The 24,199-nt window shown below is 39.3% G+C and overlaps 2 protein-coding genes across 3 annotated transcripts in view; one reads left to right on the forward strand and one right to left on the reverse strand.

The window, feature by feature from the left end:
- Positions 1 to 3,257: 3,257 nt before the first annotated feature.
- On the reverse strand, positions 3,258 to 9,085 carry LOC115778847 (uncharacterized). The gene is made up of 6 exons (XM_030727201.1): positions 9,016 to 9,085; positions 7,194 to 7,505; positions 5,335 to 5,481; positions 4,144 to 4,185; positions 3,523 to 3,587; positions 3,258 to 3,425 (listed from the first exon to the last, which is right to left on the reverse strand). Exons 1-6 carry the CDS (start codon positions 9,083 to 9,085, stop codon positions 3,273 to 3,275), a joined length of 789 nt encoding a protein of 262 aa, XP_030583061.1. The 3' UTR covers positions 3,258 to 3,272.
- Positions 9,086 to 15,776: 6,691 nt separating this feature from the next.
- mast3b (microtubule associated serine/threonine kinase 3b) overlaps positions 15,777 to 24,199 on the forward strand; it is a 44,537-nt gene continuing 36,114 nt past the window's right edge. For both annotated transcript variants that reach the window (XM_030727099.1, XM_030727100.1), the window contains exons 1-2: positions 15,777 to 15,846; positions 18,536 to 18,625. In XM_030727099.1, the coding sequence (XP_030582959.1) occupies positions 15,800 to 15,846; positions 18,536 to 18,625 (137 nt within the window). In that variant the 5' untranslated portion in view covers positions 15,777 to 15,799. The remainder of the gene's footprint in view (positions 15,847 to 18,535; positions 18,626 to 24,199) is intronic.

The raw sequence follows: 24,199 nt of genomic DNA on the forward strand, positions 1-24,199 counted from the left end.
CAGTCAGGCAGTTAGGCAGTAGGGTGTTTACCAGACACAGCACTTCAGGTTCTACCAAAAGAATTTATTTTTATCTCATCAGTCATTTGCGTGGTTTCCATTTAGCCTCCTACTCTAATCAGCCAATACAGGGAGCAAAAGCCCTGCAGAGCTGACGCCATGAGCCTGTTTGGGGGCTCACTAAAACCGAAAGTCTTCTTGCACAGACTTTGCAATGTTTCTAAGTTTCAGTTTATTATAAGGTGAAAAAACATCCACATCTGTGCATAACCTGAGATCACAGCTTTATTACGTGGTCTTGACAGAAAAATAAATGTTGAGGTTATCGGTGATTTGCTTGGGTAAGTCCCTGTGAAGTACTAAAACGCTGCTTGATTTTTTTTACCCGTCAAAGGCTCCATGACCCAACACAGACTAGTAGATAAAAAGTGCATTCTTTAAACTCTAAGTGTTGAGCTTTAACTTCAAGTACTGCGTGGGGGAGAAAAACGAAAAAAACAAAAACAGTCCAGAATCTCAGGTACAGCATCTTTATTAATTTTTTAAAAAGCACACTCTGAAGACTTTACACATCACCCCAACATGCACTGCTACCATCAATTTAATGAGCAGTTTCTGTTCATAGACACATAGATCCAGTACAGTACATTCAGGAACAAAGGACATTATTTACACAGCCCAAAAAATAAAGTTTATCATTTCTACATCCATTTACACCTAAAATACAGTGCTTATATCAAGAAGAAACAGTTCAGTAGTATGCAATAAAGTAACGCGTGACAGGATGGTAAATTTGGTAGCTTGCTAGAATTCTAAATTTAATTTTTCTACTTTAGTTCTGTATTATTTCCCTTGTGAGTATCTGCTTGCTTCCCACCAAAGTTTAACTAAAGAATGCATTTTTAAATTACAGTGAGAACTAAATCAATCAAAAACATCAATAAGTATTCAAAAAGAGAACTTCAGAGGCTGTGCATGCAGGTATTGCACATAGTGTCAGATTGTTGTTGTCAAACTTGCATGATAGTGGCGAGCTACCACAGCAGTTAATGGAAAACTCATTAACGGCTGTGGCCTTTGAGTATACAGTACTGATGAGCTGATCGGTAACTGATCATTAACCACATTATTGATGGTGTCCCTGAAACCTTTTCCTTCTTCTGGTGTTTAAAAATAGAGGACAGGCAATGAGTCAAAACTGCGGTAAATACCATGATGCAAAAGAAGTAACCGAACCTGAAAACCAAAAGTGAGCTTGCTAAGATCTCACACAACGTTCAGCATGGGAGTGAAGATGAATGTTGGAGATGGGGTGAAGCAGAAGATAAATGGTTTTCATGTTGGAAATGTCACTGAGGTGTAAAAAAAAAAAAAAAAAAATAGGACTGTGGGATTTTTTTGATGATGCGTTATCAGTCAAGACTGCCTAATCCAGGAAAATAAAATAAAATAGATGGTATGTGCAGCCAGTTATTAAGATCTATAGGAACATTTTAAAAGTGACCTCTAAGCAGCTGTGCGAATGTACAAATCATTACCTTGGTAACTTAGAAATTTGAGGATACTGGAGTTTGTTTAATATTGTAAAAAAGGAAACAATCTTCAGTGGTGGTTTTGGTGTCTAAACCTGACAAACCTTTGAGCCACTACAGTACAGTGACACCAGCTGCACGTGCCTGCACGTGCTTCCTTCAACCAGACTGCAAGTGAACTACAAAGTAGATGGTATAAACACAGAGCTGCCAGATGTGGACTGAATCATTCTTTTAAAGTGGAAACATGCCTGTTCTTCCTGTTTCATTCCTGAAACAGGAACTTCAGGAACACTTAAACAGCCATTTACAGTTCCTTTTTGATGTTTTAGTTGTTTCAGTCACATGTGATCCTCAGAAGTACTGTTATAACTTTAGACAATGTTAGCTACAGGGACTTACAAATACAGCTCGTGACATTCTCCAAACCAATCTGTAAATTCATTTGTCAATACTGTGGCAAGTTTTTGAACATTTTTTAAAATAAATATTAAAAGCATCAGAAATTTTCTGAAAAGGTGGTCAGTGTAACAAAGTCGGGCTATTTTTAGTGGCTTATTACAACAGTATATGTGTGTGTGTGTGTGTGTGGGGGGGTCATGTTAGGTTATAAACTTGACACAAAAAAGTGAAGACATTTGTGTTTGGTTGATGATTTCTTTGTTGTAGCAATGCTTCTTGGCAATAAATCAGCTTCTTCAGCTTGTTTTAAGCTTCTGGTACCCCAGGTGCTGACAGGTCAGGCTTGTCATCACTGGAAGTAATCTCAATGCAGAGCGATATCAAGATGAGAGTCTGCAACCAGTGGCAATCCCACATCTCTACAGTCTGGGACCAATCTCTGTCCTCCAAGATGACAACAGTCGCCCCCACAGAGCGAGGTTTATCAGAGACTATTTGAGAATTTGGGAGTGTGGCCAAGCTGGTGACCAGCATGAGGAGGAGGTGCCAGGCTGTTGTACCTGTGCATGGTTCTTCCACATGCTACTTGTTAAATGAATAAACTGTTAAATTGCCAATATGTCTTATTTCTTCAGACTTCAGCCATCCAATCCAATAAAAGACACCAAATAAGATGTGGTCTTATAAATGTGGCACCCTTTAAAGGGAAATAAACAAGAGTATAGGATTTATTGCCAAGAAGCATTGTTACACCAAAGCATAAATTTCCTTACTTTCTGTGCTAAGTTCACTTTCTTAGTTGTTAAAAACAGTGAAACAGTAATGTATAATATACTTTGGATAAAAAGGAATCCCTTCATTGGTCATTCTGGTCTAAAAAAAATCCTAAAATTTGCATCTCTTTGTGATGCCCCCCAACACAAATTAAGAGTGAAAGAAAATCAAAGCTGTAACTGTAACTGAGTATGTTCTGGCTTGAGGTTTGCCACAGCAGCTGCTTGCATTTCAATTTCAAGACCACCAAACACAAAGTGACACCTACATACACACTACCCATGCAGACTCTTCCTCTCCCAAATCTTTTGTTTGTGAAATAGTGCAATAAGCCTGAAAGGGCATGTTCCTGTATTACAAAAGCACACAACACACACACACACACACACAACACACACACACACACACACACACACACACACACACACACACACACACACACATATGTGTGTGTGTGTATATATATATATATATATATATATATATATATATATATATATAGACATATAGACATTTAGGTTATGTACAGAACAAAAAATTAGCATGTTTACAATCAGCCGTACATCACATGTATCTCTTCTCTTGGAGATAGCTGACAGCTGCATACTCTGTATCTCTTGGGTTAATCTCCACAGCTGTTGGAGGTCTTCTGGGGAAGTCCAAGACACTGTAGATCACCGAGGCTGTGGGCATACTGCTCGATGACTCAATTGATTCCTGTGAAAATGACTGGAGTCAGGCTGAAGAATTTCTGTAGTTGTTCTCTATGTTTATCTTCATACACTTTTCCCTTTAAAAAAAAAATCTTTCTTACATGCACTGTGAGAGTTGAGCTTTGGCCTGGCCTTTGTTGTTGTTGTTGTTGTTGTTGTTGTTTGTCTGCATAAGAAGAAAAACAGGTGAAATGGTAAGTCAGGTAAATATTTTTATTTCAGCCGCGTATATATCATGAGTTTTGCTGAAGAGGCATTTGTGGATGTTATAAACCAAAATTTCCTTATCAAATTTCTGCTAATTATCGCTACAGCCCACGGTAGTTTATCCATGATTTACATATTTTCCGTTGTTATACTAAAAAAAAAAAACCCGTTAAAACAGAAAAATCTAAACTTTAAAGACATTAAATTGCTGCATGTTTTGGAATTTTTTAGATGATAGGAAGTAAGAGTAGGAGTATGCTACACTACCTAGGAGTGTGAAGGAAATAACATCCAAGATAAGTCTCTGATGCACCAGATAAGAAAAAAAAAAAATTCAACGGAAGTGTTCGTGCAATTAAACAGGAGACAAAGTTTCACTCTGCCAGTTTAAAATCAACAAAATAAACATTACTGGGTGGAGTCAAAAAAGACTGCATGGTTATCAGTGAGCTTTTATCGTGCTCATATCAGCCTTTTGTCACCATTACACAGTGTTAGGATTGCTTTTTACTTACTTAATGCTAAGCTAGGCTTAACATCATCTCCTGACCCCATCTCTGGAAACAAATATGAAAAAAAAAATGGTATTGGTCTTCTTATGAAAATACCAGTACATGAATAAATGAATGAATTAGTATGCAGATTAAATGATAATTGGCCATAGCAAGCTAAAGTGATCAAAAGCAAAGAATCCTATGTTTAAGTTTATCAAATTAAACCATTTTAAAACAAATAATGGCCAAAATAAGTTACATTTTATTTTAGTTTGATGAAGTCTGGCTTTAACTTTTTTAATAACATAGTTTAAGCTTTTTTTTATGTTTGTGCCAAACACTTAACATTTTCTGTCCTCGAATGGTGCAAGTACGCCATGTGAATTGCTAACGAGAGCAGTTTTGTTTCCACCATCTATCGGTTTTGAGCAAGATTTCTGTCTTTCTGGACAACGGCTGGGCCGGATTAGCACAACATGATACAGGATTGCACAGTCAGCAAAAGCTTGCATTTGTATACACGTACGGGAACTCTTCAAGTGTGGTTTCTGAGGTCACAGGGGCTGTCAGATTATTTCAACGCGCCAGCGTTCCTACTCAAAGTAGGCCAGAGGGGTTCACCTTTGAAGTGAAAGCGCTCTCGTATTAGTGAACAAATAATGCAAGCTATTTTTTTCCACCCATCTCTCAGTGATAGTAGGAACAATTAGATTTACATGCACTGAAGGAGGACTTATTTTCAAAAGAGATGAATCATCGCATCTATCACAAGGATGTGAAACTGCAATCTGGTTTGCATTTTTGAGCATCTAACCACACAACTGCAAATTTTTTCCACAGAATAACAAATGTTTCCTTACCCATTACATTGCCTGCTTGAAAAACTAGTAAATACTACCGACTGCAGCCTTATACAGCTTATACAGACAATTTGGCTTTATACTGCTGCAGTATTTATATTTTGAGAATACTGAATTAAAACTTCCTGATATGTCAGGTCAAATATTAGCATGGATTTTATTATAATTCAGCTAATATTATGTTTAAACTACAGCATGGGAATGAAAATAAAATCCTACATCTGCAAAAAAAAAAAACAAAAAAAAAACAAGGTAATTTTAACTCATATTCTGACTACAGACACAATATATCCATGAAATTTGGAGATGAAGATTTTTTTTTAATATAGTTATATAGTATATAGTTGCTTACCTGTAGGTTTCACGAGACTACAGATCAACCATGGGAGTACTGTAGCTAACAGGACCACAGGTAAAACCGCGAGGACGATGACGATGTTGGTAATGGGACTACTTTCATTGACATGAGCTCCCGTGTGCGTAGTCAACGTTGGAGGAGCTGTAGGAGTTAAAAGAATATCATGAAAATATGTACTCGCCTCTCATATTTTCTCACCATGTCATTGACAAGAAATGAAACCCAAAATGAGAATTGTGAAAGATACTGAATAGGTTTAGATCCCAGTGGATCTATGCACATTTTCACTGCACTGTTAAACAAATGCAGTATTACACATATTTTAAAACAGCAACAACAGAGATAAAGTACGGCAGGCAGTGAAATTAGACACTTTGACTCTTTCTTGTGGGCTGCAAGCTGATACTGTAAACCAACCTGAAGGTGTAAACAGTGATCAGCGATCTACATTTCTATAAACATTAACAAGTAACTTCATATACTGTGAATTGTTCCAAGTGGTCACAATACAAAAGGCTCAGTAATCTCAGCTACTTTATTGCAGTGTGTGTGTGCTGGTCATGTGATCTCAACTGCTTTAATCTAGACTGAAATATCTCAGCAACTCCACAAATGGATGAATTTTACTGATGAGTTTGATGAGTCTGACTTTCCAACTAGCTTCATTGTCAGGTAGAGAAATGAATATGCCCAATAGCCCAGTCATGACCAAATATTTGTAAAATTAATTTATGTTTAGTGCAAAAACATGTTGACTACTTTGTTAAGATTGCTGAGAATGTGAAATTGGTAAACGCGCTCCTGCTCTATATCAAGATGTAAACATAGCGGCATTAGTAATTAGCATTTAGGTCAAAGCACTGTATTGCCTAACTAGCCAACCAGGCTAATAAGTGAAGGTGGTATTAATCCTGTACTGCTCTGGTGCTCTGGTATCTACAGCAGAGTGATGTTTCATGAGGGACTGGCTGAATATTAACTATCCTCTAAAATCTTGCAATATGGTGTGAAAAAATATAACTTTTTTCTTTCATCATTTTAATATTTCTGGCCCCCATCAGACCTTTATCAACAATGTAGCAAATAAATGAGCAGGAGGACCCTACAACAATGATATTTGAGTGAATTTTGTTGGCTATTTATTCTACTTTAAAAAACAAAAAAGCTTTTCAATGACTTATATTCAAATGGATTTTCTTAACTGGGTCACTTAGTGTAAAAATCTGAGTAGCTGGCTGACAACAGGCAGAGATCGGTGACACTAAGAGAGATACTTTTAGTTCTTATTTAATACAGTGAACACTAGTAGACGTGATTAATTAACTGATCATTATCGAAAGCCTTGTGTTTTGAAGGATATTAGGAATGATCATGTAATGGACTATTATTGCACTATGTAAATAATATAATATTCAATAATTCCATGTAAAAGTGTATGTATAGTGTATAGTATATAGTGTACAGTGTGAATTACTTATTTTTATTCTTCTTATTTATATGTGTGTATATATGGTTGCAGGTACAAAATACTTTTCACTGTGCATTGTACTGTGTATAACTGTGCATGTGACAAATCTTATCTTATCTTAATTTATTATGAGACTTAGAAAAAAGAGACAAACATAGAGGAAGGTGATGAGAAATCGGTGACTGTACATGGCTGGTTTTAAGTCTGTTTGTGTGAAATAGTTCAGAAAAATTGTTGAATAAATAAAAACAACTAAAATTTTGCTGACATCTCATTTTAAATATGTTTTTGCATTCCACAGACTCACAGTCTGCTCTTGATGCTGCTCTGCTGTGTATTGTGTCATTTTATAGTACGTGCAGTTTACAATCACATCTGTCCTTACCTGTACTGCTTGTGTTCCTTTCTTCAACGATCAGCTGGACTTCATTACTTTTTTCTGGGCTGCCAAAGCCCAGAAATACACTGGCCCAGTAGGTGTTACTGTGGTTTATAGTGAGATTTGTGATGTGGTAAAATACAGATGAATTTTGGGGGTAAATATCAAAGGAACGTTTCCATTTTGCATAATCATCAATCTTTTTCTCGCCTAATGTATAAATTGCAATGTAATTGGTTTTGGTAAAGCTGATATTAAATATAAACTGAAGGGTGATGTTACTGCCAAGGGTCCCGATGACTTCTGCATGGCTGGGGTCTGTATGGAGACAGAAGGAGAGATATAATGCAAGAATGACTTTGTACATGTAACGTGATAAATATCACATGAAAATGAGCAAATAAATGTCCTCACTGTGCATTTCATGCCCATTTCACAATTACATGCAATGTTTATTTTATTATTGCATTATAAATATTGATAGGCCAACATTAGTGTGCAAAAAAGTTTAATGTTTTACTGGTATTATATTTAGATTTTATAAATCTATAATGACTCGTTGGCCCCAAATCATGAGCACGTGATCATACCTGCTTTGTCCTTTTTTATTTTGAGCTAATGACCTCTAGTATCACGAGCCATTTTCCACTCTAATCTATGGGTAGTTGGTCGAAAGCAGCAATGAAAACACAATAGTCCATGTAACATCGTCTATATTATAGATAGCAGTTGTCTTAATTCACAAAGAGCAGCACAGGTCCTGATCCTCTCCACAAAGAAAGCAGGTGGGTAACTTTCCCCTGTTGCACCACTACATTAGATCTAAGGATTCCCCACCTGCCAAATCCCACTTTAACTCCTGAGTACAAGTATTGCAAAACTACTACTTAAAACTAGAGTATAGCAACATAGCCACTACCAACAGCACTAGCCACAGCAAGCTTAAGTTCTGCTAATGCTAAATTTGCTCCTGATTTCACCTCTCACTACCATCTGCAGCTAAAATTCAGGTAGCCTTTCTTAGATGTGCCATCGCCTCTATTATCTGAAAGTTTCTCTTCTGTAGAAACTATGTTGGAGATTAAAGATCTTTAAATAGCAGGTGCTGGATGTATTAATTATTATATTTAAATAGGAGTCCAGATGTAGTTCTTTTATATACTAAAAGGTGAAGAAACATTTATTTAAACAGCTTTATTTATTGTTTTTAGTTCCAAGTTCTTTTATTGCCCAGCCGGAAATATTTAAACCTTTGACTCATGCGATGTCTCTCAAAGCATTTGAGGGCATGTGACAAAGATATTAGCATGATCACTTAGACATTTGTATTATATTAAAGCCTATACATTATGAACAAGAATACATTTACACAAAAATTTGGAATTGCCAAAGAATCACATACAAATGAAAGCTGCGATGCTTTTCTTACCTCAAACACAAGCACACAACAGGCTCATTTTATGCAAAACATGTGAGTGTATTTATCAGGTATGAAACACGCAGCTCCCTGTTTTAATACCTGTTTTCAGTGGTAAAACTACAAAAGATACCACAGCCAAACTCATAACAAACCACTAGTGGAAACACAGTTACTGACAAATAAAGTTGAGTCACAGAACCAGAGTTATGTGGAACTCCCCAATGCGATTCAGTAATGGCAATTCAGTAGGAAACTGAGATGGCATTAGAGATATACTACAACGAGTTACATTAAAAAAAATATTCAGTGCACGATCTAATTATCACAGAAAGAAGAACCTTGAGCTGTTAGGACACAAAACCTCAGATGTCACACAATAAAACATCATTTAGGAAGAAGAAAGCTTACCGTTGAACACTATGTGAGCTGTGATGATCAAAACTAAGCCAAGAGGCTTTGTGATGGTGTTTTCACCCATGGTAGAAGAGTCAGGAGGCCCGGTGCGACGCTCTTGGTCTTTGACCTTTCTGTTTTTTTTCAGCTACCTCCGTGTTATAAAGTCTAAGTTTTACACTTCTAGACAAGTAGCAGCCTGCCTGCCTGGAGGAAACTGCAGACAGGAACTTACACCAACACCAATTTATCTACCTTCAGTATCATAAGCGCCTCCTGTAACGGAAGACTTCAAAGGGGTTCATGGACATGTGGTGCAGACTGTGAGGAGGATGTCACTCACATGATGTGGGTAAGGAAGAGTAAATAGTTTCCTTCATATTCTGAGGGAGAATGAAGACTCTTACATCCTGTTTCTCTTAAAGGACAAACTTAAGTGATTTGCAACACAGAAAAGCAGCCTCTCGTTAAACATAAAAATGAGGTTTTGCAATATTGATCTCGTGTGAACAAGTTTATGAGTGCTCAAAGTCAAGTCAGCTTCAGGATGACATTAGAAAGCATCCAAGCAGTTACTTCTAAGAATTCCAGCAGCAACCTTTCTTCTGAGAAACAACACACTGTATCCTGTATGTCCACAGACATCTGCAGGTTTTAACCAAAATCCACTGTTTTCATCACCTCTGTGACTCAAGCACAGATATTTATAATCGAATAAATAGAATCCTTAATACTATTTTGTGTGAGTCATTATTGAAAACAAAAGGAGCTTTCATATTATGAATATGGTGTCCTCAGCTTATTTATGTGTGACTGGGATTGTGAATGATCAGCCTTTGATAGACTGCAAAGAATGGCCTAATAAAGATATCTCACAAAGCAACCCGTAGAACAGTGTTCACTGTGAACAGATGGAGCTCACCCATCAACCGCTGTGACCACAGCTGTCTGCAGATTTGATCTTTTTTTTGACACACCAGACTTGTTTTTTGAAAGTACATCAGATTACAGTGAATTTACCAAGAAATGCGTGTGAATGCATATGAAAATAATGATCTGCTGGCTGTAAATAGAGATAGTCAACTTGTATTGCAAAAAGTACCCTGCATGACTGAACATTTAAACGTTCATGTTAACTGATGTGTATTTGTCCCTTGATGAATAAAAAATATATAAAATAAACAACTATGCAGTTAGAATAATAAAGTTATGGAGAATTTTACACACCTAACTAAACATATGGTTGATGCTATGCAATAACGCTCCAAATTGCATTTTTGCCCACTCATATTGGTATTCTTATCACTACTGGTGTTAAAAATCTGTCACTCGTACATCATACGCACACACACACACACACACACATACACAGTAACACTTCAACCACAGAAAAGGAAATTGGGGGCTCTGAAGTCACAATTTGAAGACAGCACGGGGGGATTTTATTTGCTGAATGTTTTTGTGGTTGATGAAGTTGGGCAGCTCCTTGGAGCTCCTGTTCATTCTTCTCACAGCACCTCCATGTAAACTAAGTGTGACGGACAAAGACCCCATGGCTTAGTCTCAAGCTGATGACTCAGCTGTAAGGGAAGCAAACGTTGATGCGTCTTCTGTTGGTCTGCAGTTCTTGGGCAAATCTCTTAACAACTGAGTGTGTTTTGGAAAGTAGCCAGAAGCCTGTCCTCAAATGAACTCAAGGGAGATAAATTCTCGATGCTTTTAAGCATATTTAGTGCCTACACACATGCTATTCCATGAAACTCGGATATACATCCTGGCTTTCCATCAGGTGTCACTTACTTATGATGTTTACCTGGTAAATTGGAAGTTGAGAAAGCATCTGGTTTTTCACCTAACCAGTTCACAGTGACATATATATATATATTAAGCAGCAAGCAGACATAGAAATATCTTTACTAGAAAATCATGGCTCACTGTGATATTATTTTTCTGAGTACAATAGGCTACCATGCTATGGAACCCCTAGTGGTGTAAACTGTTGATATCCAGTAGCTCTATCTGCAGACAGAGTGCAGAGCTTCTGCAGAGAGCTTCACTTCATGGTTGCTGTCAAACAATGACAACAATGCTTAATGGTGGATTGACATATTATGTTGCTCACATTTCCTTTCTTCTGCATAATATTATTTTTGTTAGGGTTAAATATCACCATATATTTCTCTTAGACTTCAGTCCATCCATCCATATATATTATTATATCATCTCTCAAGGATGAGCTGGGTTTGTTTTAGGTTTTCCTCCCATATGGATATTGCTGAAACACTTCACCCTTAAGGCATCCAGAAATCACAGGTGCCCCAAACCACATCTGGCTCTATTTAATGTGGAGGAACAGTAGCTCTCATTCATTTATACATTCATTTCTGGCAAAACCCAGTAACATTGCCTTTTTTACTGCAATATAATCTGCAATCACACACAAAGAATTTATCACACAAACAAAGAAAAGTGGATACACTGAAAGTAACATATTTGGCACTATAGTGTCAGTGTAATACAAACAAATTCATGCCTGTATATAATTTGGGTTTAGTTCAGTTCAGGTTCATTTATATAGTGGAGAATCAGAACAACAGTTGCCCCAAAGTGCTTTATACTGTAAGGTAAAGACCCTGCAGGATTCTGGAGAAAATCCCAACAATAAAGTGACCCCTTATGAGCAAGCACTTTGCAAAAGTGAGAAGAAAAAAGTCCCTCTTAACAGGAAGAAACCCTCCAGAATTATGCGGTTCGGGGAGGTGCCAGTCATCTGCCACGACTGGTGGGGGTGAAGATAAAGAAAAAAAAGAGAAAAGAAAAAGTGTGAATAGGGAGACGGAACAAAACACAGACTGAGGGAGAGAATGCCAAATTTTAATGACATGCTGCAGTGGTGTATAATCATGTGGGGAATGAAAAGGGGTGCGTGGAGAAGCAGCGCTCGGTGCAGTACATGCTTTCAGAGATTCAACTGGAAGTGAAAATGTAGTTTACCTGTGATTTGTTTTGCTAAAGAAGGCTGCAGATTGATTTCCACCAGGGTCCAGTGAGTGCAATCACAACAGCAAACAACCTCATACATTGTAATAAAGAGAGTGTATACGCCTGACTACAGATGCAGACACTAATGTGGTTATTTCACTGTCATTATTGCATCTCTACGCCATCTTGTGGACTAAATAGTCCTATGACATTTACTTGACACGTGATCACATGCTGCTCTTTTTTTCCCCTCTCCCATACACACTTAAACAAAAAGACTCAACACACATGCATCTCACCATCCCCCTGTGGTATTACTTCCTGCACCACAACATTCTCAAAACTGTTTCCTTTGTGAATCTCTTACACCACATCATGTCCTGTTACATGCCTCTGTTGCTGTCACCCAGCAATAAGAATATAACTTTATTTGGTTATATTGCACGGGTTCGAGTAAGGTAATGGCATAGTCTCCCATAATTGTTCTTTTTTTTTATCATCATTAGTTTTTTAAAATCTGTTTTTTCTCATTGTACATTAGTGTGTGCAAATTCTGTTTTAGATCAGATTCTGCAGAGTGTTTCAGGGGCTTTGTAATAGAGTCCATGAAGAAATAAATCAAGGCCTCAGGTTATGCTGGAGCCTTTATTAGGTCATCACGGGAAGCATCCTCAGATAATTGAGTGCAAGTCCGGCTACAGTGAAGCATTTACTCCCGTGCAGGCTCAGTACTACCACAGTGTCAAGTTAGCAGGTTGCAAGGCTTTCCTGCTTTGTGTACAGTATGTGTTCTCCAATTGGAGATAAATTATATTATCCTTTGATCCACAAAAACATGTCTGCATAATGTTGTTAAGCAAATCCTGTTTGCATTAACTGTCTTATTTATGCTATTGGTGGAGTGTTTTTGCAGTCTCTGCTCCTCCCATGCAGCACTGCTGACTGAAGCAACGCCTCACCTCACGTTTCACAGGTTTGGGGGCACAGTGAGTCCTCTCTCTCTTGTCGGTGAAGCAGTGTATGTGGGTGAGATGCTGGATGAGAGCTATAACAAAAAGCCTCAGTAGGGCTCTGTGGAAAGATGTGCTCATATGCGTTTCCAGAAAGAAGCTGGATTTACTATAATAATAATAATAATAATACTAATAATAAAAAATAGTAACCTTGAAAGTTTACTGCATCACTCCACACTTATGTGAATGACAGAAAAATGTGTATTAACTAGCACTTTGCAATCACCATAAGCTGAATCTCACACAGCAGTGATGGGAGGACGCACACAGAAAGGAAGAGCAGGAAAGCCCTTATCTCCATGGTAACTGGCCGTGATGGAAACAGACTCTGCTATTAAATGCTGCTTTAACAAAACAACTACCAAGCAATTGAGAATGGGAACCCCTACCACCACTATACACCACACACACACACACACACACACACACACACACACACACACACACACACACACACACACACACACACACACACACACACACACCACAGGCTCTTGAAAGTGTCAACAATGTACATCTCCATCTTTCCACACAATAGCTCCATATACAACCAACATTCACCTTTCTAGTTTAGATTTTTTTTTTTTTTTCATCATTCTTACACCACCTTTATAGTTCCACAAAAATCCCTGGCAGGGTTGGGAGATGATGTCAAAGACCGGTGTTGTGCCAAAAAGTGATTTCTGGTATTTGCCAAAAAATTGACAAATTGACTTTTATATATTCTTTATTTATCTGGGTATAAACTTTCACTGACATTAAAATGCCTTTTAAGACAGATCTGGCAAAGAGGACAGCAGAAATTGTTGGATTGATGACAATGTGGATATAATAACACACACAGGTAATTTCTTTATTTTATATATACGCCCTCCATAAATCCTATCGACAACAGCCTATTTACCAATATAAGCAAAGATATTATGCATTAAAAATGTATGGCAACATTGGAAATCATTTTTTGGCAGACGATCACTTTCTGGCACAACACCGGGAACAATGCTAAATTCAGTTCATCGTTTGGCTGCAGTGTTACTGTATCGGTTGCCAAACACCAAATTGTAGACAAACGCTGTCACAAACCATTTGAGGAAGATAATGGAGTATTTGGCAACTAAAGAGTTACCTGAAGAGTTGCCTAGGACCAAAAACAGAGCAAAAAAGAGCGTGACAAAATGTGATCCTAAATGAACAATCAGTTGATTTACCATTTAAATAATAATAATAATTGATTGATTGATTTGATTGATATTTATTTAACAGACTCGTAGTCCACACACACATAAAAAAAAAGCAAAGACAAACCATACATAACAACTACTAATAACAGTGCAGTGGTTGAAATTGTTCTGCTTTTAGTGTGTTTCTTAGTTTTTCCATCATTCCTTGTTTTTCATTTTCAAGAAAGACAAGCATCAAAAGAATCTAAATGATTCATGATCAAATATAAATGTGGCAACTTGGGCATAGAAGAGTAATGTTGAGTACAGAGATCGGTTTTATATCAGTCCAATAGTAATAAAGTGGTAATGTTGGAATGGTGCGGACTGCTGAACTTGGGACTCTGATTTTAGTGCCATCACTGCTGGGGACCGAGCTGAGCTGTTAATAGTTTCAGTAAACCTCCACCTTTCGTGCACACGTGCATAAAGCCCACAGACTGGGTGCTCACAGCTGACTTTCGACGGCGCTATTGCTGGATATCGCTCATACATCCACCTGCAGGAGAAGCGCCACAGGAGAATCGATTGATTTTTAAGCAGGCGCTTAAAAACACACATCCACACATGCTCGCACATAAACTACGCTTGGAAATTTTCCCTTCGGGGAGGCTGAGAAACTCCTATCCCCCCGCCCCCCCCAGCCAGTCCGCACGTGCGCACAGACCCGAGGAGCCAATTACAGATGCTCCAAACTGTGGTTTAGGTAGACGGTCTCAGCCTGGCCACGTGCGCACACTGCCAGTATTGCCCTCTGTGTAAATGTAAATGTGTCTGTGTAACTGAACAGAAAGGCTCAGAACAGCAGGACAGTCACCACATGCGCGCACACGAACAGAGAGTGAGAAACGCGCGTCTTGTTGTGCAGCAGCTGTCACGGTTTCCAGCAGAGGTATTCCCCAGCTTCATCACGACTAGCAGCCTGCAAGTGTTATGCGCCTTCATTCGGTTCCAGAGTGCAAAAGCTGTTAATATTAAAAAAAGAAGCGCCAGAGGAAGCAGCTAGAAATGGAAAAAATACTTAACGCATAGAAGGAACACAAAGAAAGACAATTAAAGCCATATGAAATGACCAAACCTCAAGGTATCTTCACTTTAAAGGAAACGAAAATCATGAGATTTGTAAATAAACCTCGCTCCCAACATGAATTTCACCCTCGTCCTCACCCAGCCTCGCCTCTGCCATGACTGTCACCCACCGCCCAAATTGATTTGGCCACCCCCCCTTCCTCCCCCCTTTTCCTCCCTTCCCACCAGTCACATGGAGGTTAGCGGTGACCCATCGCTCCCTCGTTTTTGTGGCAGTCGCTCACTCTCCGGTGCGCTCTAAAGACGGACGGGGAAAATAAACAAAAGCGCAAAACCGCTGAGGCTCTTTACTTATATTAGACTTAACTACGTTTTCATTGTATCTGTTGCTAAGGAGAATCAACCCGGAATCCGCTGAAGCCTCTGGGAGACGATACTTCGTTTAAGGGTTTATTTTTAGTCACCCACAGCAGAGATGAGTGGCTGGAAGCCGGCTGTGAGCCCGAGCGCTGCTGCGCTGTGGTAAGTGAAGCCCCAGCTCGGTGCTCAGCGAGAATGAAGTCGAGACGAGATAAACTGAAGATCCCCTCTCTGACTCTGGAGTAAGTTCTGCTTTTTTTTTTAAAAAGAAAATTTTCGTTCTGTGTTGCAGGTGTAAAACCACTAGTTGCCCTGTGTAACTGCTAAATGTGAAGTTGCAATAAGAGAGAATTGACAGCAGATACGCACTTGCGTGCTACTGTCAACAGACTAGTGTCAACAGACTTTTAGATGCGCTGGGGCTGTAGTTCTAACCTTCAGCTGTCTGCTACATAGCGAAGTTAAACAGCCATCTGAGCCTGAAAGATGCAAAATAAATAAATAAATCCCTACATTCTCTCCCAGGGTGATTGCATTCTCATTGTCTTGCTAACGGCTTCAATTTATTCTCATATTTTGAAGACAATGTACTCAGGAGACTATCTGAGTCAACAGGTGTCTTATCAGCAACCATCTTGTCCTTTGAAATATCATCAGTACCATCAAGAAAAACCAGGCTTAGAATTGGCACTTTCCCAGCCTGCATGTTAATCTTTAAACTGAGCTGAAGTGGAGAAATCAAGCTCTCCAGCCTTGAACTGGATCTGTGTTTGCTCAGTTCATGACTAGTTAAATGCACAAAGCCAAACTACCGAAACGGCGCTAAACTTGTGAAGACACTGAAATATTTTGTCCAAAGTCTTGAGCGGTGCAAATAGGATATATCAGAGACCAGGTGCTATTAAAGTAATTAGACACACAGCACACTCCAGTGCTGTAAAATTGTTTCATCCAGGTTCTCAACACTGTTTCAGATCCTTTTACTTTAATCACACCAAATGTTTAATTTCAGTGTGAGTTATGCCTCATGACTTTCCTGCTCTGTTGTCTCTTTTTTTTAAAAAAAAACCTTGCTCCAAAATTCCTGCATGAATCACATGATGGCCTTTCCACAGCACCAACACACACCAATGGCATTTTATTTAGCAGGACACTGCATTTTCTTATAACTGCTAACCTGTAATTTATGTCTCTATCAAAGCCCATGACTGCAGTCTTACAGTATGTCCACCCACTCTTCCTCCTGAGTGAATATAGCTTCTTTTTTTGTTTTGCATGGAAAAATAGGGAGGGGTAAGGGAGAGGGTGGGGTGGGGTGGGGGGTTTCTGCTGCCCACTAGATGCTGATCCATAAGGCGTAGGAGCTCCCTTCTCGCATCTTCATCATCCTCTGATCCATCCATCCATCTGCCTCCTCTGTGGACCATCTCGGCTGAGCATGCGTTGGTTTCATTTCATTTTTAGGCGCTCCTTAGCTTCTTTTCCTGCACTGAGATACAGGGGAGGTTTCACGCTTTGTGAACAGGGAGGGGTTCAGGGTCGTAATGAACCAAGCCACTAATGGAAGTGCAAATGTGAGAAGTAACACTCATTGTGGAGAATTGTGCTCTTCGAGTATTTAGCTGAAGCTAGACTTGCCTGTTTATGCCTCTTTTGTATGTTCTTAGGAACAATGCCACGCATCGATTTCCCTGTTTTCAGATTTAAGGCTTTGCTTTTAGGTCTTATAAGCAACAATATGAATAACATGGAATAATAAGAAGCCAGTAAGTCTGAATACAGTTATAATTGGCTTGTTATGATTCTAATTTTTAAGCAAAGACAATCCGGCTGCTATCTGAAGGGCTGTAGCTACCACAGTTCTGAATATCAGAGTCTCCCTGAACATCTAGGAAAATATGAAATTCTGTGCAAATGCCAGCAATGACTCAGTCGCAGATTTTCCACTCTCTTTACACCCTGGACAAGAGTGCAGATAAAACTGAAGTGCAATATGGAAATGATGGATGATTATTCACTCAAGCACCACTGAGGGCTTTTCTTTAAGGGTCTTAAGGAGAAGATGTGCAAAATCAAATGCAGTGCAACGACTTGCATGTGTTGCTTAATTATGAGCCGACACTACAGAATGAGGAGTCTTTGTGCAAGGAGTTGTTTTTCCTACCATCCGCCCTGTATTACTATGACAACATGTTCATTAGTGCTGTGGTAGCCAGTGCCATGTTTAGCACTGAGAAGCTTCTGCAGCACTGAAACAATAGCAGCTTTGTGGAACCCCTAAGGCACAGCTTAAAATCTGAGAAATGAACTCAATAGAAAAATGCTTCACACACCATGTCAGCGTTAGCAAGGTATAGACTTCAGGAGCGGTTGAGCGAGCCCAGTGTTCATATTTTGATGGTGCATTAAAGTGTGAAGCGGTGGTTGAGATTAATTAGAGGTAGTACCATTCAGGCATGTGTGTGTTCAGGTTTGGGTGCACAGGAACTCAGTGTATTGTTCTTTTTTTTTTCTTTTAGGAAGTGGGACCTACTTTTATCTGTTCTTTGGCATGCCCTGACACAGTTAAATATTGCATTAGGTGTTCAATAAATGTGTGCTGGATGCTGAAACTTCCTGTCTGGTGTGTTGACAAGCAACTGCTAACTTCCTGTTGTGCAAGCGCTCACGCGAGATTAGTAGCCGGCTAATCAGATGCATCGAGGGATGCATCCAGCCAGCCTGCAACAAACAGTGCTGTCAGACCGGCATTGGCTTTGGCAGCTGGTGAGAGTCTGTCACCATTGACTGGCGGTGATGTCAGCCGGAGAGAAGCGGGCATCAACCTCTAACCTTACACCAAAGCTCCGACGCTGACAGATGACAGACACCCGACGGGCCAAGTTGCTGAGGCAGCTCACTAATCCACGTGACCATGTCTTGCTCTTACAGTTTGTCACCCACATGCCAGAGCCCCACCCTCCTGAGCCCATGCAGCCCATGCAGCCCCTGCAGCCCCTTACAAACCCTTCATCCCTGGAGGTAAGAAAGCCAGGTCACACGCAAACTCTTCCTAAGGACTAAATTTATTGAGCCTCTTTAAAAAAAAAAAAAAAGAAAAACAGAAAAGCAACAGTTTGCTGAACAGTTTTGTTGTTAAAAACTCAGCACTTGTTCTCTTGAGCCTGCTGCAAGTTTCTCCCCTGTTGTCTAGAAACTAATAAAAACAATTCATCTTTGCATTATTATCAACATGGGCCTCCTGCATGGAAAAGACATATAAAAGGACATATTGCATATTTGTAGGCTATTAAAAATGTAGTTTAAAGGGAGACTTGAATTTCATTTGCTTCAGAATGATAGTTTTTATTAGTTGGTTGCTATTTTGCTTATTATGCACTGTTATTAATGCACGTATAATGAATTAGTTGTGAACACACACAGAAAATTTTATACACCAATCATTCCAGACTGGATCAATATGACATAAAAAAAACAAAAACATTTGGACAAAGCTGTGACATTTTTATAATATTTTATAATAAATTTCATAATTTAATAATAACAGTAAAACCAACAATTAACTGAAGTGTTTGTTTGTTTGTTTTCTTAGTGATTTTCCTGTTGGAGAAAAAAAATGAGATAATAATAAGTCAGAAGTGTAAATGGTCTAACTCTGAGGGAAGGTGAATGTGCATTTTTGGCGTGTGAAGGTGCTTCTGTTTCACCAGTGAAGACGTATCGTTTATTAGTTGTCTCTAAGTCTTAGTGGGTTGCTTGGCAACGGTGCTGGGTGCTGTGGAGGAAGGCAACACTGCAAACAGAGGCGGCTGCATCCAGCATGTTTCTGGATGTGTGAGCACGGCTAGGCTGTCACACCACACACTGAGCAGTAATGAATCTCATTTGCTCTCTTGAAAAATGAGCCAATTTTTCTGGGGATGCAAAAACCTCTCATTCACACGACGAACGCGCATTCATTTGCACACGGGCATAATCTGATTCCACAGTATGGCCGGTTGCATATTTTCTGGCTTCATGTTTTTAATACCATTTTGCATTTGTTTCACCACTCAGGCACATGTCCATTCTCTTGCATCAGATTCTGTATTTGTATGCAAGTAAGTTATTTCCCAACATCAACCCTTGAATCTGATAGAATGATTTTGCTGCAGTTTGGCTTGAAGGGAAGCAAACATGACAAGACCCTGCCTGGTACCTGGATCCATTTTCAACTTTGGCCAATTTAAACTTACTGCACCTCATACAAAGCAGATGTGCTATAAAACAATGAAGCATAGTCAAATCCTGCACATGAACTACAGACAAAACCAAAGTTACGTTAAGCTGCCACACCCGAAATTGAACCTGGTGTGAGGTGGATCCAATCAGACCTGTTTGATGACTTCAGTGGCATTATTAAGAGCCAAAGTAATCCACTGTAAGGTTTCTTCATGTCAGGGGAGTTTATTTAAAAATTTGACTGGAAACCAGTGTAGGAGATTCCAGGAGGAGTTACAACAATCCAAGTTAGATGAAATAACAGCAGGAAAGGTTTGGAACTATGACTGAGAAGTTTAAAACATCTGGTACAGTAATTTACAGTCATGTGGATGAGAACATTTTTCAAAGGGCTCTGAGCATTGCTGTGGAAAACTAAGTACTTCCCATGATCCAGTAGCTTGTAGAACCACTATCAGCAGCAATAATGTGAAGCAGTTTTCTGTATGACTTTTATCAGTCTCTCACATCATTGTGGAGGAATTTTTGGCCCACTCTTCTTTGCAATGTGGTTTCAGTTTATTGAAGTTTGCAGGCATTTATGCACAACTCTCTTAAGATCTGTGCATAAATAGTCAGCAAATAACCAAAGAGTTATCACCTTGATTCTTTTCTTTTTCAGCCATTCTGTTGCTGATTTGTTTGGACTGTACTGTTGAATTATCCAGTTTTGGCCAAGCTTTAGCTGCCTGACAGATGGCCTCACATTTGACTCTAGAACACTTTGGTATACAGTGGACTTAATGGTCGACTCAGTGACTGCAGGGTGCCCAGGTCCTGTGGCTGCAAAAATTATTACTTGTCCACCACCGTGCTTGACAGTTGGTATGAAGGGTTTGTGCTGATGTGCTGTGTTTGATTTTTGCCAAACATGGCTCTGTGCACTGTGGCCGAACATCTGCACTTTGGTCTTAACTGTCCAAAGGACTTTTTTCCAGAAGTCTTGTAGTTTGCAGCTTTGCAAACCTAAGCCATGTTGCCATGTTCTTTTTTAGAGAGAAGAGGTTTTCTCCTGTCAACCCTTCCAAACAAGCCACAATTATTCACTCTTTTTCTATATTTACTCTCATGAACTTTAACATTTAACATGCTAACTGAGGTCTGTAGTGTCTGATGTAGCTCTTGGGTTATTTGCAGTTTGCATTACACAGTCTGACCTTGGGGTCAATTTGCTGGCTTGTTCACAGCTGTCTTGAATGTTGCCTACTTGTGAATAATCTTTCTCATCGTAGAATGATGGGCTTTTTATTATGACATTATAAGCCTCCCCAGACTGATGGGCAGATGAATTTACAAGGAAGAATGTGGCATTCTGTAAAGACACACCTAATTGCTCCAGATCAGGAAACTGCCAAAACATCTGCTTTTATAAGGGTGCTTGCACTTGTTGATCAGTTAACCAAGTGCGTTTGATTTGCAGCACCTGAAAGCTATTTAATCTGAATTAATTTAATTTCATAGATCTGCTCAGAATCCTGTGAAAACTTTCCTTTTCACATGACTGTATATCTCTTTATAAAAAGTGTTGTTGCTATCCAAACCTTCAGCCAATCACAACTGGACAGTAAATTCAATAATCTGCATGGAAACACTTAACTGTCACGAATGCTATGTCAATGTTAACACAGTCATTTCACTGAAAATATCTATAAAATTCCACTTGAAACAAAGCTGCTGTGATGGGAAGTGCAGAAATGAAATGAAATGAAAATATGCAATATTTCACCTTCAGACTCAGACATGCCTGTTTTGGTCAAGAAAAGGTGCTGGATTACAGTTGAAAATAAAAGAAAGAGTTCAGTGAGTTGTTGGTCACAAGGACCTCTAAACCCATAAGCAGTTTTAAAGAGTAACATTGGTATTATGTGCAGAGGTTTAGAAGATGTATTTTTAGTCCTCACTGGTCTGAGACGCTCACACTTGACACTTCTAATCTTATGCATAATAAAGTTTTAAGGTCAGCCAGGAAATAGCTAACTAAAAAAAAAACACTGGGGAAATAAGTCATGTACATGGAGACTTGAATGAATACTCAAATATATGACTTGCTGCAGTAAAATTTCATAAACAACAGGTTGCAGAGATGGGGTCACATGGGGACAAGATGATAGATCCAGGTTAAAAAAAACAAAACAGGCAAGCACATTAATCAGCAATTAATTATGAATAACAAAATAAAAAATACTGTCCTCTTAGCAATATAGAGTAAATGTTAAGGCTAACATGGGGTTTAAATATGTCTCAGACAGTGAAAATTTTGATTATCAAGTATACAAGCTTAAATTACTTCAAATTAAACTACATTCATATTGAGCTGAGAAAGTGTGCAAGTAGTAGTTGTAGTAGTACAAGTACTAGATGTATTTTGGCAGTGGAATGTACCACTTTTTAATAAGTTTATCTGGAACTTCCCTCTACCAGGCTCCTTGTGGTATAACCCAGCAACATCTTGTGCTGCTTTCACGTTTTGTAGGAAATTACCCACAAGGTGTGAATGTGAGAGTAAACTTTATTAACTCTTATTTCATCATAAAAGGACAGTCTGCAGTATTTTTTTTCAATACTATGTCTGTGTCACTGTCGAACAATTATCCCCTTCCACTGGTGGCCTCACAGAGAGGTATAATCGTACAAAAAAGGGGAAAAAACGAAACCAAACAAAACAAAACAAAAAAAAAAAACCTATGGGTTGACTTAACTAAATATGAACAGTGTGGCTGTGTCATGCTAATGTAGGTTATAAATAGTCAGGATAGAAACTAGAGAAAAACAGCTTTTAGCAGGTTTCTAGCACGTTTGCGTGGTAGGAGTCAGCGTGGTTTGGATTTTTACTCCTACAGTCTTTGCTTTTGTAATATGAGCTGCAACATGGTCTGTTGGAGTCTTTAACTGCAGTTATGGCAAACCGACACCTCTCCCCCACCTCTGCTTCAAAACTGCAGGGACCTTAATCACACAGAAAGCACCTGGACTGAAATGGTTTTATTAGTCTGTTTGGGGGAGTACTGGAATTGTTTGGTATCTTTACATCACTCATAGTGGTCATTTTACAAATAATGTTACTTTTGCAGTTTTAGCACATCACTGTGAACAGCAGAGAGAGAGAGAACTGCATTGCAGGCCAGCTATGGCTCATTTGTACTCGACGCTGGGGGCCACCAAATCTGAGTCAGGGGTTTCTGACCACAACTGAAACCAATAGCTAGCTCCCATGCCAGGTTATTACTGCCAGATCCAGCGCAAAATGTTTTCATGCATGTCTTGGCTAAAGTGAAGTGTTATTATTGGTACAGTATTACAATAATGATAACATTAATAGAGCTCAAGTTTAGGCATAGCTGCTTAACACTAATGACAGTATACCTTCACAGCTTGACTACAGTACACATAAGTGGAATATTGTTATTCATTAGGAGCGGTGGTTACACATTTTGAATAAGTGCTTTCAAAGTTTTTGATAACCAATTACATTTATCAGGCAGAAAAAAAGCAAACATTTGCTGGTGTGAGTTTTGCAAATAGGTGTATTTTCTACTTTTTTTCTGTCACATCATTACAAATGGAAATATACTTGAGCTCAGGACTATCAGACTTTTGGGAGAATTTTTAGGAGCACTTTTCATTGCTTTCTAAGAATTCACTCGTATCAGAGAAGCGCTAAAGATGAGTTAAAACAGCCCCAAACTTGAGCGGACTGTTGCGGCAGTGCGTAACGAACGTAACGAGCGGCGCTTGAACGCAGCACTTGACTCCAGCTTCCTCACACGGAGAGACACGCAGCCAGTGGACACCGTTTGGCTGAAGTACCGCGGGCTCAGAGGCTGCTTTCAGCGGTGTATCACACGGCTGATAGCATGCGGAGAAAGTGATGTCCCTGGGATAGGGCTTCTGTCAGACGGTGGATCGGAGGATGTAACGGCAGCTCCGGAGACACTGGGACTGCACGAGGCGGGCTGTCTTCAGCTTGAATACAAAAGGAGCCGCCGAGAAGAAGAAGGCGAAACGATGGTGGGGAAAGAAGCAGCAGCCGCGGTAACGGCTGGAGGGGGACCAGATTTCACACCGAGCCCAGCTTCGTGTTTTTGAAACCAGCATAAACTTTAAAAGAGGGGGTTATGCAAGAAAACCCTCCAGCATGTCGGATCCGATTCACTGGTCTGCGGTGCCGAGCCAGAGCAGGTCTTCTTTTGTTTCGGTATCGTTACTGAAGCGCTCGAAAAGGTATTCTTCAGAACTTGTCATACTGAGGTTGAAACTAGTTCCAACGGCTATTCAGTCTCCAAAAAACTGCCACATATGATTGTATTAGTCTCCCTTATCGTCTAAGTTTACGTC

This window comes from Archocentrus centrarchus, chromosome 4, assembly GCF_007364275.1.
Source record: "Archocentrus centrarchus isolate MPI-CPG fArcCen1 chromosome 4, fArcCen1, whole genome shotgun sequence".
In the NCBI taxonomy this organism is placed as follows: Eukaryota; Metazoa; Chordata; class Actinopteri; order Cichliformes; family Cichlidae; genus Archocentrus; species Archocentrus centrarchus.

Bases quoted from the DNA above. Each gene is read 5' to 3' on its own strand.
- LOC115778847 (XM_030727201.1), bottom strand. From the start codon at position 9,085: ATGGGTGAAAACACCATCACAAAGCCTCTTGGCTTAGTTTTGATCATC. The intron at 3,588-4,143 runs GTAAGTAAAAAG...CTTCTTATGCAG, and splicing joins TAAGCCTAGCTTAGCATTAA to ACAAACAACAACAACAACAA. The intron at 3,426-3,522 runs GTAAGAAAGATT...TCATTTTCACAG, and splicing joins GCTCAACTCTCACAGTGCAT to GAATCAATTGAGTCATCGAG.